We start from the raw sequence: 17,593 nt of genomic DNA, 5'->3' as shown, positions 1-17,593 counted from the left end.
CGTACTATGCCTAAGCGTACACATGGTTTATCTCCTTTCGAAATTGTTATGGGGCGTCCACCAAGTATTGGGACCCCCATATCACCTAAGAGATTGTCTGAGCAAGCATGGCCTGCATTACAACAGTACTGTATTGGGTTAACTAATAGACTGATTTCTATTAATGCACAGGTGAACGCAGTAGCTCCATCTCCTCTGATAGGAGAAGGTCACGACGTGCAGCCCGGTAACTGGGTTGTTATAAAAGCCTTCGATCGCACCAGCGGACTGCAACCCAGATGGAGGGGCCCGTTTCAGGTGCTCCTCGCAACACAAACTGCGGTAAAAGTTGATGGCAAATCGCACTGGTACCACGTGAATCACGTCAAGAAGACGCTTCCATTACTGATTCCTCCAGAAAAGGGAACCAACCAACCCCAGGTTGCAACAGTACTGCCAGACGCCATTAGTAGGTGTGCCCATCGCCTCCGATCCCGTGACGTGTATGTGCCAAACAACGTGTAAGGACACTGTTTTGAACTTTGATCATTAGGGAGATGAACATTTGGACTCTCTTGTTGGTTTTAGCAGGATTGTGCCTTACTGAAGACAACGGGCTTGTAGCCTGAAGGGCCTCCGGCGTTCCCCTCATGGGACAGGCACTACGAGACGTGGGACAGATCGGATGAAGGTTTTCAGTGAGACCTACCACTATTAGAGTAATAAGGACACTGGTGCTTTAAATAGGGGATACAGCTATATCGCTAGGTTGCATCTGATACGCATACGTACCTATAATTGAGCCACATACTGAATTATGTCTGCACCCGTATATGCTGGTTTGTATGCTCCCCAAACACAGAAGGTAAGAGAAAAACACCACTTTGCACCACAAGGAACAAAATCTTATTTTTTGTATGCTATGTAATGATGTTGCTTTCCTGCCATCTGCTTATGCTAGGACTGTTTAGATTGATGCTCAAGTGTGAGCAAAGGGTGGATTGAAGGTACGCATGCATATGTAATGTTGTGCTCACACTTGGAGTTTGTACTAATCACCATATGCGTTAAAAGAATGTACCCTTTTGTTAAAAGAAGAGGCATTCTCTTTATACAGCGGCGTTTAAGACCTGCTGACCTGGCAAGAACTTGTTTTTAACAGAAGAATTGTGTTTGGTCACTGTATGTCGAAGCATGCTGAGCCTGCTAAAACTATCTGCAGATTACGGGTGGGGGAAGGAATGAGTAAGCATAGCCTTGAGCACAGAGATACGGGCACAAAGGGGCACGAAAGAATGTGAAGACCAGGATAACAGGAAACCACGATAGACCACGATAGCAAATGTGCAATGGTTGTTCGTTAAACTCCAACTGGATACTTCAGATAAGCTCCAACTGGAGATCCGCCCTGGGGTGGACGTGTTCTATGTGCAAGGCAATGTAAACAGGAAAGTATAAAAGAGCGTGATGTGTAGAGGAAGGGGCGGCACTTCGACGACTTGCTTTGCGAGACGTTTGAACTTGCAGCCCATTCGCGAATGCTTGTGCATTAATAAAGTAATGTTCACTTGGCTCTTTTCTGTCTGAGTTATTGCAGGGTCCCTCATTGTACTAGTTATGGTGACGGTGAGAAATCGCACCCACAACAGCTCTTAATCTTAGCAGGAAACATCCACAATGTGATGGAATGCATGTATGAGTGTATAATGGATAAACTGGAAAAGACCCTTCCTTTAGTGTAATACCTAACAAGGTTACAGGGTCTATTACAAGGTCTATATCGTTGTTGATTTCATTGAGTTTGGGCTGACACCACTATGTGGTCAGGCATCAATTTATGACTTAAAAGGGATGGGAATAGTGTAATCCGAACCAACGTTTTTAAACTACTTGGAATTTATCTGGGTCAGATTGCATTCCATCCTTTTCACCTATATAGGATGAACTCCTTTCATGGGGGGCATTATCGGTTTTTCAAAACATGCCCTGTGCCCCCACAAACATTTCAAAAAAAGTAAAATGTCCCAGTTTCAAGAAAGTGTTAAAGTGAAATTCTCACCAGATCACTGTGCATGCAGGGAAAGCTTGGTATGGAGCAGAGGTGGTGTAAACAGGAGCAAGCAGGTCAACAAAGGCACACAGAATACATTGAAAGAGGAGATGAAAAACAGTGAGGAGAAGTGATGGCATGTAATCAGGGTCGGATTGGCCCCTCGGCCCGTGGCAGGGCCGAAATCGTCCCTGGAGAGTGGGGGCGGTTCCTGGATATGCCTGGGTTGGTTTTGGGTAAAATAAAAATGAAAACAAATATTTTTTTTTCCAAAAAGACTTTCATTCTTCTTAGGTCGATCAATGAGTACCAACACAGGTTGGGTGAAATTGTATGCATAATTGTTCTATACAAAAGAGCTTAAGCGCAAGTGCTATACAGGACATTATCATTTGGCCTTGGACGTCTGCTTAGATTCACAGTAATTTAGTGTACTTAGGGACAATGCTATTTGATGCTACTTCCTGTTTTGTCAAGGGGTGAAAGGTGTTTCATCGCTTCCCGGGATTTCAATTTGGGGTGGAGGTCAAATGACATCACTTCCGGTGATGTCATCAGAGATCGAGGGTCGTGAGGCGAGGGGTGGGCCACCTTATTTTGGGTGACCGGGCCAATTTCTTGTCCCAGTCCGACCCTGCATGTAATAGAATGGAGGAAACTATAATCGAGAGAGGCGGTGAATAAAAGGAGACATCGATTCAAGAAGAAGAAGGTGCAGAAGAGATAGCTGTACACAAGTAGCGCCAGTAGTGTTCCTTCAGGACTTCTCATAAACATGCTGCAGCACTCTCCAGAAAAAGAGAATCTACCTCAAAATGTATGAACTGTGCAAAATGCTCCTATGTGTTTCCAGTTGCTCAATAGTGACCCTGAAAGAGGAGAAACATTCCCCATATATCACTGAAAAAGTCTGATATGCCCATCATTCTGTGTAGCTATCATTTTGAGTCTATCATACACAATTTAGGGCTTAACTCTTGATGTTCTTCTTTGTCTAGGTCCCCCTACCCTGGCGCCATTACGAAAGAGTGGAGCCAGGGTCAATCAGCTGAACACATCCCTTTTGCAGGATGCATACTCAATCCCAGACATCCTTTGTTTTTTGGGGTCTCCTTGGCGAGGCTCAGCTAGCTCAGGGTCTATGTCTGGGCACAGCCCTCTTGCCTAGTCGCACTCATTGAGAACATTAAAAACGGATGGATAGAAATACCACAAGAAATGCTTCTCAACCACTGGGAATGTTTGTGGGTAGTTCCCAGTCCGGTGCGTTTTAGCTCATCTGTGCAGAATATGATCCACCACCAGCGAATCAGCACTCGTTTGCCACGTATTGTTGTGATAGTAGCCCTAGACCATCTCGTGTGTGTTTGGGAGGCTCTGGCTGATGATTGGCATGCTGTACAGGATCAGGAAAACTGTACTGGGAACGTGTGAACGTTTCCCACCAATACCTCTGAGACTGAGTCCTTGATGGTAAGTCTTACCAGATTGAGCCCAACCAGTCACACAGGTTAGGAAAGATTCAAAAGGGGGTACACCACATCACCCCTGGAAACCACAGTTCTTCCAAGAAGGGGTTCTGCAGCAAATGTAATAGGGTGGTGACGGGTAAAGGACATATGTCCTGGTTGCAGCTCTTATATATTCGGGACAGCTTAGACTGTTTCAGAATTTCTGACTGTAAAGGACGCAATTTCAGCTCCAGAGATTGCCAGTGGGAGGCAATGGTAAAGAATGATGGGGTGGGAGACCGACACTACTGTAGTCATAGTTCAAGGGGGCAGGATATAATGCAGGACTCCTGCCCGTCGCTGATTCGGTGTCCGTAGTCAATGGTCTCCACCCTAGTGTAGATGCTGCAGAAAAACAGCGGCTAAGTTATTTTAGGCAAGGATGAGGACAGTAAATGTGTGTGTGGTGTAGTGAGGAAATGTAAAGTTGGGTTTGATGCAGCGTTAACATGACAGAGGAGGGGAGGGATGCGGTAAGGTGGGACAGGACAAGGCATTTGGCGACGGGAAGAGACATTAATTAACTTTGGACTTCCACCAGAAGGGCAATCCGTTTCTTACCAGATATCAACCTTCTCCGACACCGGCTCATTGCGGATAACTTCAGGTGCCATCCAGGCCACGGTCCCTGCAAAGGACATCTTGGTGCTTTTATCACTCAGCTCCTTGGACGTGCCAAAGTCTGATATCTTCACCATGTCATCATAAGTGATCAGCATGCTGTGGAAAGGGGACAAACAAGAAAATCATTGTGCGTGGTGTTCTTCATACAATGGAATGGAAAGGCAGATCTCCAGCTAATAGTTGGGTCCATAACACAGGCGCTTCATGTTAATCCTTCTGTCTAATCATAGAACTATAGTGCTGGCAGCATACGGCCCAAATGCTCCAAAGATGCCCACCAATTTGCTTACACAGTTTTTAGAATGGCTCAACCAAAGTGGAGGAGTAGATGGCTCCATCACTACACTGGGACCTTGACGTCTGTAATAATACATAAGGAGAACAAAGCTTTTACATTTAGCACTAAATCCAACTGCGGTAACCAAATGCTGTACATAACAGGCTTTGCTTTTATCCCACCCAAAGGTACCTTGGAAGGTTGAAAGGCGAAGTCTAACCTGTGACCCCAATTCCATGCCAGTTCACCATGTTCCAATTACCCTTTGGTCTAATGTGTCTCTATGGATCCAAGGGAAGCCACTGCAATCACTAAGGGCAGTGCTCCTACAGCAGGACCATCATCTTGCGTTCTCTTATGTGTCCCGCTATTGGGATCACAGACTTGTTCAACTTAAGTTCTCAATGCTTAACATATCCAGCAAGTTCAGGCTATAACTGCCACGAGGAAAAGAAAGAAATGGGGTATCTTAGTACCTACCCTTATCTCTTTCTTATGGTGTCCATCCCACCCCCCCTACCAAACAGCATCAATTTTAAGACAAGAATAAATAATTGGGAATAGATAAGAAACCTTCCGGTTACCATTTGTATTTCTCACAGCCTGGTCGCCCTCATTAGAGGTTTTCATCGCAAAGTCAAGGCATACGCAGATGGCATTTGTGCGCCATGCTCCACGAGAACGGCGACAGCATCCCAATGGGAACGAACAGCTTTAAGTGGGAGAGGTCGGGCTGTAGAGCCTTACACTCCTTAGCCTGCCGAATACCAGCAGCTTGGCCAAAGTATGACTGATTAGAACAGGAGTGTGGGAACTTATATGCAAGGGATAAGGCTGGATACAGTTCTCACCCAGCAGAGGTGAGACTCTCTGCAGGACAAGGCAGCGATTTGGTGGATGACAAACCACATGTCTGCCTGAAAGCATTGCATGCCTATCAGCACTTCATAGATTGCTAGGAGGAGCCACTTACTTCGGTGACTTCAGGTCTCGGTGGATGATCTTGTGTAGATGGAGGTAGTTCATGCCCCCCGCAATGCCCATGGACCAGTCCACCAGCATGGAGGGCGTGACCTTCCTGCCAGCACGGAGTACTTCATATAACTGGCCCTGGGCGCAGAACTCCATGAGGATACAGAAGCACGGTGCTTGGGTGCACACGCCCCTGGAAGAGAGCAAAGGAAGACGGTGAGGGGGTGAGGCAACAATCAAAAATGGCATAGATTTCAGAGACGGGGTGTCAATCAAATGGGATGAAATCAATAGTAGAATGCAAGTCTATCTGCTTGAATTCAGGGTGGAGGTCGATGTTGGCACTTCTAGACACTGCACATTTCGATCACCCACGGGTTAGGGCTGCAAGATGCTAGCGAGTTAGGTAACATTGACTGGGTGGAGGTGCATAGGGTTTGAATGGCTTGTGGTGACAGGATAGTAGCTCCTCAGACATGCAGTCTCCATACATTAGGGTGCTGGGACATTGGTTATTTAGTGTTACTGCAAAGACTAAATCAGTGGGCATACTCGGAGGTCAGATTGAAGGTTGGTATATATAAGGGTACTGGGGCAATGGGGCCCGACGGTTTTCACCTGGGGGCACAGGAGAAAAGATGAGTCAATGGCTACTTCTATTTGAGCTGGACAGCAATGTCACGTCATCACCAAGGAAAGATGCAAATGAACTGATAGCCATCTAAGGACATCAGAGCTGTACTCACTTGAAGGTGATGATATTGGGGTGTTTCAGCTTCCTCAGGTGCTTGATTTCGGTCTCCTTGATGTCGCGCACCTTCTTCACGGCCACCTCCTCTCCGTGGAACCTTCCAAGGAAGACGGCCCCCTGTGCTCCGCTCCCGACCCACTGCAGGTCCATGATCTCCTCGAACGGGACCTCCCATGTGTCTGCGAGCCACAGAGACAGAGCTAAAATGAGAAACTCAGTCAGGAGGTTCAGGGCCAGAGGCCCTGGTGGCAGGGCCCACAGAGCAAGCAGACAGAACGGAGGCCAGGTCCAGCCTTCCCTGCCAGAACTACACATGGACAACAAGGCACATCACAGCCCGCAGCCACCAACAAGGACAACAGCTCATTGCGTTGGGACATTTCATACTTTGTAAATAATTGACATTTTCATTGTTTTCATGGACAGCAAGTGAAGACAGTAACAGGTTATGGCTGTTAAGTTAGACAAGAAACCTAGAAAAGAGAGAATACGAGACACACATTTAGGAAAATAAAAAAATGACAGATGGGAGACAGAGAGGTTCACCCTCTACAGATGGAGCGGCTGCCAGAAGTTTCCTGATGAACAGCAGTGGAAGTCACAAGAAGCCGAGGAACTCTACAAAGTGAAAGGACACACAGCACGAGGCTGGGAAATGTAGAACTTTGAGTGCGTGGAGAGTTGTAACCTTTCTTCTCCCATTTCCATTTGGCAAAGGTTTGAGAGCCCCTCTACTGAGAACGAGCAAGAACAAATAACCTTTTTGTGGGGGTCCCGGTTCCGTGGCGGGACTGCTCCATGGGACTGTTCCGAGGCTAGACCTACCTGAGGGAAACCCAGCTCCCTTTTAACTTTGCAGTCGCAGCACCTGTTTCTTTGAGCGGTTAGTCGTGGCGTGCATTTTAAAAGTGGGTTAGCAGAATGCTAAGCAAGCTATGACAAAGAAGGCTGCTTTCTGAAATGCTTGAACTAGGGCGGATGGACAAAGGTTTCTTACCAGACCACCAAGTCATCTGCACATTCATAGAAGGAGGGGTTCCCTTCTTTCTAGCCACAAACTTTAAGATCTCTTTAAAAAATCCAGTTCCCGTTATCACTTGTTGCATGGTTTCATATCCCGGATTTATTGGAGAGAACTTTTCCTACTTCTAGTTACATATATTGCATCATATAACCCAAAATGCAATATTAACGCACGTAGCAGGACCTTCCATCTCCCCTTACCATTCTCATCCCCCAGATAAACTGCCCCGCATTGGCTTTCTTGTCACCCTCTCGGAGCTTTGGATCTGCAAACGCTGACCAGTGTCTCTCCCACACACCTGTCAACACAGAAGATATTCATTCTCCCTTCTGAGGTAGGTTTCTAAGAAAGTTATCTTAGCAGATCCCTTCCTTCAAATCACTTGCTTTCGGGCTCCTTCCTGCATCTACGTTTGTACGTCCGCTATGTTGAGCACACACCAGCTGGTGACTGAGTGTTTTGTTATGTTGAGTTATATCGCACAATCTCCAGGCGCTATGGAGGCTGTGCAGAGGCTTGCTTAGCATTCTGGGAAAGTGCTCTGAAAATGGCTGCCACTCTGAAACACTGTGGTGGCGCTGTGTGGTATGGATCTGTGTCTTTGAAAACACAGACATGTTTGTGATTCTAAACCCTGGGGTCTGCAAACTTTGGCTCTACCGATGTTTACAACTCCCAACAACCCTAGCCAACACAGTCAATGGTCAGGAACCATGGGAGTCCTAGTTCAAAACGTCTGGAGAGCTGCAAGTTGCTGGGTTGTATACTAATTGACCTCGGGAGAATTGACCTAATTTAGAAGGTCAATTAGGACATATATGCGGGGGAACCCCCCGCAACACCCCACCCAATCCAAAAACCCCTGCAGCCCCCCACCCAATCCCCTTATATTATTGATAATCCAAAACCAACCCAATACATATATAAAATAACTAAAATAATTAAAAAGTCAATTGTGCAGAAGGTCAATTAGGACCACTATAATTAGGTCAATTGTGAAAAAGGTCAATGGTAAAAGGTCAATTTGGGTAATACCGTTTGTTGTCTATGTATCTAAATGGTAATTTCGTAATTATGGGTTGCTTTTTTGTTTGCACCAGGCAGGCGCTGGGAGAGGGCGTTCAAAGAATTTTAAGGCTGGATCAAACCAGGGCTTTATTGACCATGGGCAATTTCTCACCCAGTTTTTTTGTTGCTCTTAAGTACCACATTTGGCATAAATTTTATTACAATGCTGCAGCAGACAGAAGTGTGAAATGGAGAGTGGGAATAGCTTGTTACACTCTTCCGTCCCACTGGGATGGGCAATAAGCATTTCCGCAACCCCACCCTCCCCAATCTGTGTCTATCTGGAGTAAATGCCTGCTACACATAAACCCCTTTTTTAAATTTACCAACGCTGACTAGTCTCTGATTCGTCCACTTTGTTGACATGAAAACGATGTTTTCTAAATGTATTTGGGCTTGGACATTGGGTTCATGTCAAGCATAAGAACATGATGAATGCTTGTGATGAGCAATGAATACATGACTTTGTGGTGTGTGCATATCAAAAGCAGTGCAAACTTTAGGGAACCATATAAAGAGGTCCATTCATCTCATGTGTATGAAATAATCAGCTAGTGCTGGCTTTCAGGCTCACGTTGTGTGGCATGGTAGTACTTGTAGTCTTTCATGTATAAAGTACTTTCATAATTGTCAATGACAAAGCACAAAAAAGGAAATATGGAGGCCTATTCTTATGACCAAACTGTTCATAAGAAAGAAGGAACATTGGAGACAAAGTGGTGCCCATCTACATTTTCAAGCATGCGTGTTTTGTAAAGAATGTACTGACTCCTTTATTCTGGCTATAAGGGGGGAGTTCAAATTAATGTCACAAATAATGAAAGGTGGGCCTTCAAAAAATTAGGGCGTGCATAGGTACCACTTTAGACTGAGAGGGTTGCTGTTCATCGGGCGTTGAACGGTGCACGCTTGTAAGACTAAAAATAATAAAAGTAGTGGGCTTAACATGACAGCTGGTTAGGGCGGAAGAAAACAAGCGGAACGCTGCAGAAATCCGGAATATTCACTATTACACATTATACGGCAAATACACAGAAACGCAATTCCACTAAATGGAAATCCAACATTTGAAAGAAATGCTGTACGTTCTGTTCGAAAAGCAAAGAAAAGTCACTGTACAAGAGCGGCAAATAGCATGGTAATTTTAATGGAGCCACTGGGCCTTTGTCAGCATGCACAGCTGGCTCAAGTGGGGGATCAAGTGGTGCGGTCACTCATGGGTGCAGCAAATAAAGGGCGCCGCCAGCTCACGCAGTGTAAAGTACCAGTGACTTTTTATTAGTGAGTTACGGTTAGGGCCACGCCCGGCACAACGCGATTCTTAAATAGGCACTGGCCTCTGTCACTCATTAATTGAAAGTCACTGACTGACACTTTACATTGTGTGAGATGACGGTGCCCTTTGTTGCGTGCCTGCATCCCATCGGGTGGTGTGCATCTCGCACAGGGCACAAATAGACCTGGGGCCGGCACTGTCAATAAGTATAACTGAAAATAAATCTACAAAACGCAGGGCCATCGTGAATTTTTAATCCAGAGTTTGGAGATCGCTCCCCCTCCCCTATAACCCCCCCTCAAATCGGATCAAGATAACAGCTGTGGGTGTGTACCTCCAAAGAAACATGCAAACAGCCACTTTTTTGAGAAGGCTGTCGCTCCTCTGTGTTTAAAGAATTACAAAATAACATTTTGCAGCACACACTTAAATGGGCAGTGCCGCGACCAGGTTTCCAACCAAGATGGTGCGGGTGTGAGACCAGACAGTCACAAGAACCGCACATCATAACACAGTAGAATGTTGCATTATACATAGGCGTGTCCAGCCAGTTGCCTGCGGTGGCATGTGCCAATCCTGGAACCTGATTGGCCACCCCAGATGCTACTCCATTATCCTAAACTATGATCACTATGTGTGTGTGTGTGTGCGCGCTCGTACTTAATGCCACCCCCGCATAAGGCAGTGCCCCAATTGGGCCACCCCAGTCAAGAGAGGCTGGACACGCGACTGGTTGCATATTGACATTCTGGAACACAGAACAGGTTTTGTTAGCGATTCTTAGATCTAAAAGGTGTGTACCTTTTTATAATTAGCCAGCAATGTCACAGGAGAATCTGTTCTCCAGGCAAATGCTAATTTGTCCTGTGCACTTTCTACAACTGTGAAATAAAAGTTGTATGAAATTTGCATATTTCACTTAAGGATATGTTCACTTCCTGTGACGTCAATTCTCAATGCGTGTCACAGTCCCCTCACCTATTTTTTAGGCCTCGAGCCCTGCGTGCGAATCTACTTCATTCACCACGTGCTAGGATTTGGCGACGCAGCCTCCCGTTAAAAGGACAGGGGAGGTGGAAATAACGTGGAAGGGAATGGATTCTTTTGAGTTTTTTCGCTACATAGGCAGATCTTTCTGTGGTTGGACTTGCTTGCAGAACACATGCAAAAGCGCACAACACATGAAACTCTGCTGTATTCCTTGCCATGTAACATTTCTTGGCTCATTGCATCCAATGGGAGAGTGGAGGGAGTCGTCCCTGCTGTCCCCACACTGCTCTTCTACACTATGGAAATCATTTTAAATTTAAGCGCCTGAGGTACCGCAAAAGTCTCATCGATAACGAAGCTAGATATTCCCATATAAAGCCAAGCTCTATTGCCATTGCTTGAGGGAATATCTCGTCGGAGAAGAGCTTTGAAGGCTGCCTGTCCCGCCAGCAGGGAAAAGCCATCTTGGTTGCGCTGTCCTAGCTAGGAATAACTTCAGTTTGCAGGTCTGGGAGGGTCAGTCTGCTGACCAGCTCCATGAACCGGGGGTATCCAGCAAACCTGGTTGGAAAACATGGTTTGCCTCACGGTTGATATACAGTGCCTAGAAGCCCTGTTACCCAGAGCCAAGCCCTTGTGTTACCAGTGGCTCCAGAACATGGCCTGGGGGTCCACATTGACCACTCTAAAGGTCTTGAGGGAGGCCCGCAAGAAAAGCTTCCGGCGGCTGAAAGTTCTGGAATGAAGGCACATTGGGACACCACTGTGTTGGTGCGAGACATATGTTGCATGGTGCTGTTTCATCTGGTGCCAAAGTTGGAAGAAAGCTGGAAGTGTTGAGACCATATGGCATCGCCAAAGAAGCAGAATGGAAAATCGGCCTGAGCCTGGTTTGTGTGAAATAATTGTGAAGGGACTGGCACATTTAGTTTCTTAATTTGTGTACCAAAAATATATTTTGTTAATCATTTGAATATCTAATGGAGAACTTCATCACCCTGAACCTGGGTGCAACCCCACAATACAAAGTCAGCGTGTTCCTAACTGACTCCTCCCCAGGCCTTAGGGCCTGTGTGAGAAACGTGGCTCACTGAAGCCTTGTCGGAGACACTGGGGCGTGTTATTGGGAATTAGAAATGAGGTGCCCTCCATTTAGCTTTTTACTCTATTCTCTTTAACACTTTGGCAATCTTTTGTTCCACTTCGACTGTTTCTCATGTTTTTTCTACGCTTTTGTTTTAAAAGAAAAAACAACGGCACTTACATTTATTCTAAATGCCATGCTGAAGCGCGAGCCTTTCAGTGATACGATAACTAGTAATGCACATCAATCCACTCCCTGAAAGTACCCGCTCGGTGCTTGTTTACTGCCAGGATGCCAGCGAGATCCTGGTTTAGTGCTTGCCATCACAGTGCCCGCGTTATTGTATATTGTCTGCCTGTTCACTGCTTGCAACATCAGAAGACGTGGTTTATTACTCGGCATAACCGCTTGCAGGTTTACCGCTCGGCATATCGCAGGCCTTGGTTTATTGCTAGCCGTTCAGACAGCGCCACGGCCTGCCCCCTGGGGAAAGCCAAGGGTGGGGAAGGACAGAGGTCAGGGCAGCAGCTGGGTCCCCCACACCCCCTTTTCTCATCCATTATTCACACCCTTTCTCATAACAAAGCGGGTTAGTGTCCTGGTCCCTGGCTTCTCGTCCCCTCTCACACACGGCAGCCACGGCGCGCCATGTTGTGATCCGTCCTCGCTTCCTGCACGTGACACACGCCACGCAGCTAATTCCCGTCCTGCTCCTCCCCGAACGCTCCTCCCGCGCATGCGCCCACGCCGCGCAGCCCCGCCCCTTCTGTTCTGCTGGCCCCTCTAAGTCACAAGGCACGTTTCTGCCTTTGCCCTCTGCTCGTCATCTGACCCTGTGCAGTCCTCCTCTCCCGCCATCAGCAGTGACTCACTTCCTCGGTTTGCCTTCTCTTTCTTTGCTCGTCTCTTCTCTGCCATCGCCCCTTAGTAATCTATCTTCGTTCCCTTCTCTCTCCCTCGCCCCACGCTTATCGTTGTGGCCTCCTTCTACTCTGCTTTTGAAACCAGATACATTGCTCAGTGGGTTAAGCATCTGCGGCCACGCGCTGGAATCACAGCAGGGCCGACGTAGTCTTTCATGAGCTCTTGTGGGCCGAGCAGCAAGCCCAACTAGTGTCTAACAAAGAGACAGTGCACGACATATCAGTACCCCAGATAAAATGTAGATATATGATATGGGAAACCCCTCCCTTGCCTGCTGTCCTTCTGTTCTCCTCCACCGCTTTATTTCACCCGCAGACCCCTGCTGAGAGCTCGGGCGGGCACCCGAATGAGCAGTGCAGAAGGACAGATGCAGCGAGGGCGAACAGAAGGCACACAGAGGCACGCTGGGGCTCGGGACGCACGCACCGCAGACAATCAACTCAGGCGGGAACAATACCAGGCTAATTGAGTTGATTCAGCTGCAATCTGCAAAACCTCGTGAAAGCAGTGAATTATTAGGGTGCATGGGGTCACCGCAGACACGTCTAACCTCGTGCCTGCGGGCTGGATTCGGGGTACAATACCCTTGTAGTAGTAGGGCACTAATGAGACTAGTCCATTACTTGTAAACCATAATCAATGGGGAGTTCATACTTGTGGCATTGCTATGTACTCTGGGGTATAGTGAACAAGGTAAAGGAAGAATAAAGGTGACAAGTGGACACGCATTAAGCACAGCCTACCTGTGCTACCTCAACCCCTTGAACACGGTGTGCAATCAAAAGCCTCCTTGAAATGCCTCTGGCTCCCCGTTTGGTACCACAGACCAAGCCCACAGCTCTATTCTTGCAGCGGAACTGGTGGGAGGGTGCATGTTCTCAACACGAATGCATACAGTCATAGAAATACAGAAGCTAAGGTCCCAAACATGATAGTCATGACAATGGCGTGAACTTTACTGTTAGCCACTTTAAAATATTGCTGTGAAAGAGTAATACTAACATTTTCAAGTGGACAATATTCAACGCCACTGGTGCTCACGTAGTATGGAACCTCAGCAGTTCTGGAGTCCAGTCTAGGGGGCATTAGACACCATGAATCCTTCTGGATAGCACTATGGGTTCCCTGAGTGTGATCGGGAACACAAAGTAGGCCATGCCACAGTGCCGGATTAAACCGTGTGGAGGCCCCTGGGCAGTCGAAATGTCACCCCCCTCGCAAATGATCACCTAATATGTTTTTCATTTTCTGCACCGCTTTATTTTGATCTGTTGTCGCAGGGCCCCTAAAAAGAAGTGTGGCCCATTGGCCGGTGCCTACTTGCCCTAATCGATAATCCGGCACTGCCGGGACGCAGGTAGGAATGTAGGGATATTCAGGGAGCAGAGGAACAGTCAAAGGGCTCCAGGGTCACACACCATCTCAGGGGCGCTGGCGTCAGCAGGGCTGGTTTATACAGAACGGAGAGCATGAAAATGTGCCGCAATGAAGACGGCGAGCGCATGCAAAAGGTGTGCAAGTTCTAATGACTGCCACCTAGCCTATTAAACTCAGTCTTCCTGCTCTGACTTGTAGCAGTACTATCACAGGTGTCCTTCAATAGTCGCCCCTTAGTGTTGGGAGTAGTATTGGGAGACTCAGTGTCTGGAGGCGGCCTTGAGGAAATCACAGGACTCAAGAACATGCTGGAAAGAGGCAGATTATGGAGGGCAGCATTACGCTGCAACCAGAGATAGAAGTGTATTATAAATCATTGGTACGGAGTACCGCTAGTCTATTAGCTTTTTTAACCCCTTAAGTGCCAAGGACGAGTATGCTCGTCATTTTTGCATAGACTTGCATAATAGCCATGCACTTAGATCGTACCGTTAGTTCAATGGCACACAGAAAAAATCTTGGGTGCCTTTTCGTTTGCCCGATCACATATAGAGTCAGCTGTGCTCCGGCTGATCACGCACTGCCCATTTACGCGTCTCGGCCAGGCATAGACGCCCACACACAGTGTCCATGGCTCTGCGGGCAGCACATGAATGACCTTGCCGACACTTTTCTTTTGTCATCAGCACAGCAGCAGAGCCCTTCTCATGCGATGTGACAGTGCCAACTGAAAGTTTCTCGCATAGTGTCATTAGCCAGCACACCTGTGACAGTTTCAGGCAGTGACGCAACACATCTCCCTTTTAAAGATGTGTTTATATCCATGTCTACTAGCTTCGCATGCACACGAAGAAAATGAGTGATACTAATGAATCACTGTAATGTGTTGTTTGTACCTTTTTCATTTTAAATGTGTAAGGTTTCTTTTGTAAACCATGAGCACATAATAATTAAAAAAAAAGAAAAAGATGTGCTTTCATTTTGGTAGTCAAATTATTCTCATCATGCAGAACAACGAGGAGGAAGTTGGAAACATTGATGATTGATGGTAGGGATAACATAGCGTACGCTCGTGCTCCTTGGTTAGTGGCCCCGAAGACTCACTTAGAATCTCATTATCTGAAGTTATTAGGCAACTTATTTTATTGAGTGTCTTAAACGCACTGCTGTTAAATAGGAGACTTTTCAGATGTCACTATTTTGCATTCTGGGGCTTAGTTTTCCATTCTGGATGATATTCTTTTGGCTTAACATGTTTCTATACAGCAGTGGTCTTCAAACTTTTTTGGCCTGGGTCCCCCCTGAGAAAAATGTGGGCAGGCCAGGCCCCCCCAAAATTGCCAAGTGGACAGTATGTATTGAACGCCGCCACTGCACCCTACTCCCAGTCTAGTCCCTGGGCTCCCCCACCTGCTCCCATCACAGTCTCTGGGCTCCCTCATCCCACTTCTACCCAGTCCCTGGGCTCTCCCCACCCCATCACACACCCTGGGCTCTCCCCACCCTGCCCCCATCACTATCCCATGGTTCCCACCCATCCTGCTCCCACCACAGTCCCTGGGCTCCCCCATCCCGTTCCCAGAACAGTCCGAGGGCCAGTGGTGGCTGGTGAATTTTTAAGTGGAGGGGGCATAACTATTTCCCCAAAAATGCCATAGCGATCGAGAATGCAATGAGGGAGCCTGAACCAATCAATGTGGGTTTGGGGGGATTTCCCCCATAACTTTTTTTAAATAATGGGTTCAAATGTTGCATTGTAGAGCATACTTTTAATGGGTAACTAGCCAAACAATTTGCAATTGGTGCAGGCATGACATTTTTTACTGGACATCTATGATAGATGTCCAGTAAAAAGATACCATCCCTGTCCCCTGGGCCCCACTGGGCCTAACACAATCAACATGATTATGTGTGTATGCAAGGCGCTGGGGTGCCAAGGGGGAAAGCATGGTATTTTTGACTGGACATCAATGATAGAAATTCGGTAAAAAAAATACCATCCATGTCCCGGGGCTCCACAGTGCCTCAGAAGGAGAGCTGATTTTGGCAGGTGGGTAGGGGGATTGTGCAACAAAGGCATTTAGGTATTTTTAAAATGCATTTGTTGTGCAACCCTCCTTCTATCCACCACTTGCCAAAGTTAGCACAATGGACCAAAACAAACTAACACAAACACACTTATTCATACAGCAATAACTATCATTCACAGGAGCATCCACACCATACACTCCCTCATAACACAAGCCTACACACATCCATACACATGTTTAAATAAAAAAAAAATGAACATAAACGCACCTTCTGCATTGGCCTGCATGTGGGTTCTGAAACGCCCTGCTCCAGGCTGTTCTGTCCGTATGTGCGAGGAGGCGCAGGAGCTGCCCCTCGCACATACAGACATGCAGTGCCCCGGTCAGCATTTCCAATGAGCTATGCAATGTTGGAGAAGCAAAAAATGCCCCAGCCTTGCATGGCTCAGTGAGCATGTGCGGCTGGGGAACTGAACTGAACTGTCAAAGGGAAATAGTGTTTCACTGGGCTGGCTCCTTAGCTCCTCCATAATGGGTGAGGGGGCCACTGGGTTGGCGCCCCCTCGCCGTTATGGATGAGCCGCTAGGCTCGGACTGGCCTATAGGGCACCAGGGCAATGCTTGTACCAAAAATGCAAAATGCTAGTGTGGGCCAGTCAAAATGGGCCAACTTTTTTCATTGGTGCCTGAGACAGTTTAATGCTTCAGCCTGATAACGTGAGCCACCCCTGCCCATTTCTACCAATCTAAAAAAAAAAAAAAATGTATTTTTTTTTAACATTTCATGCTGAGCTTTCTCGGCCCTCCAGGGTTGCGGCCACGGCCCCCTGCGGGGTCGCGCCCCACAGTCTGAATACTGCTGCTGTACAGATTTACATTTTGTCGTGTGTTTTTACGATTTCTGTGTTTTGCCAGCAAAAAATATCAGACAGTCTTATTATTACTTGCCTTCAAATCCAAAACTTTTATATTTGTACCAAGTAAAGCTTGGAAGATATGTGGGCAAATGGCTTAATTGCAGAGTGGGTTAAAATTCCTGCTTCACTGTTTAGCCAAAATGTGTGATCCTGGGCAAATAATGTAATCTCAATCTGATTTAAAAGAAAAAATGTAGTCCTTATGAATACATTCACGATATTTGAAAAAGGACATCTGTACAATTGGGTGCATTGATTGATGGTAGAGACAAAATAGCGTACTCTCACGCTCCTCGGTTAGTGGCCCCGAACACTCACTTAGAATTGCAATATTGTTGCACTGGCCCTTCCTTAGTCCCATATCAATTGAATTCACAGGCAGATATATAGTTTCACCAGTTATCCAGTGCACCAGAGATGTGTGTATAGCAAGGGGACTGTGGCAGAACCAACTGCCAGTCACCAAAGTGGCTTGGCCCATACAGAGTACTGCTCCACAGGAGAATCAGTGACACTCTTTCCTATGCCCTGTTATGCTATGTCACACCCTTCGAGTGTTGATTTGTTATTTACCTGCCACTGCAATGGTAATGCCCATGGTCATTCCCACCCACTACCTGCACCCTCACCCCCTCGCCCACAACACATCCTCCCAGATCTCTCTGTTCAAAGCAAATCTCTTTCATCTGGCTCTATCAAGAAGTGCCATAAAACTCTGGACTGACAGTATTATTTCTAA

General features: G+C 46.9%; 1 protein-coding gene across 6 annotated transcripts in view; it reads right to left on the bottom strand.

Moving 5' to 3' along the window:
- MAP3K12 (mitogen-activated protein kinase kinase kinase 12) overlaps window positions 1-17,593 on the bottom strand; it is a 533,632-nt gene that overhangs the window by 206,043 nt on the left and 309,996 nt on the right. For 4 of the 6 annotated variants that reach the window (XM_069653287.1, XM_069653290.1, XM_069653289.1 and 1 more), the window contains exons 3-5: window positions 6,160-6,364; window positions 5,415-5,606; window positions 4,102-4,260 (exon numbers count right to left, since the gene is read on the bottom strand). In XM_069653287.1, coding sequence (XP_069509388.1) covers window positions 4,102-4,260; window positions 5,415-5,606; window positions 6,160-6,364 — 556 coding nt within the window. Of the gene's footprint in view, window positions 1-4,101; window positions 4,261-5,414; window positions 5,607-6,159; window positions 6,365-11,786; window positions 12,261-17,593 lie in introns of those variants that run through there. The other 2 variants (XM_069653292.1, XM_069653291.1) reach the window with 2 other exon arrangements.

Source organism: Ambystoma mexicanum, chromosome 3q, assembly GCF_040938575.1.
Source record: "Ambystoma mexicanum isolate Mex_15411 chromosome 3q, UKY_AmexF1_1, whole genome shotgun sequence".
Classification (NCBI taxonomy): Eukaryota; Metazoa; Chordata; class Amphibia; order Caudata; family Ambystomatidae; genus Ambystoma; species Ambystoma mexicanum.
This window is presented reverse-complemented; position numbering and strand designations above follow the sequence as displayed.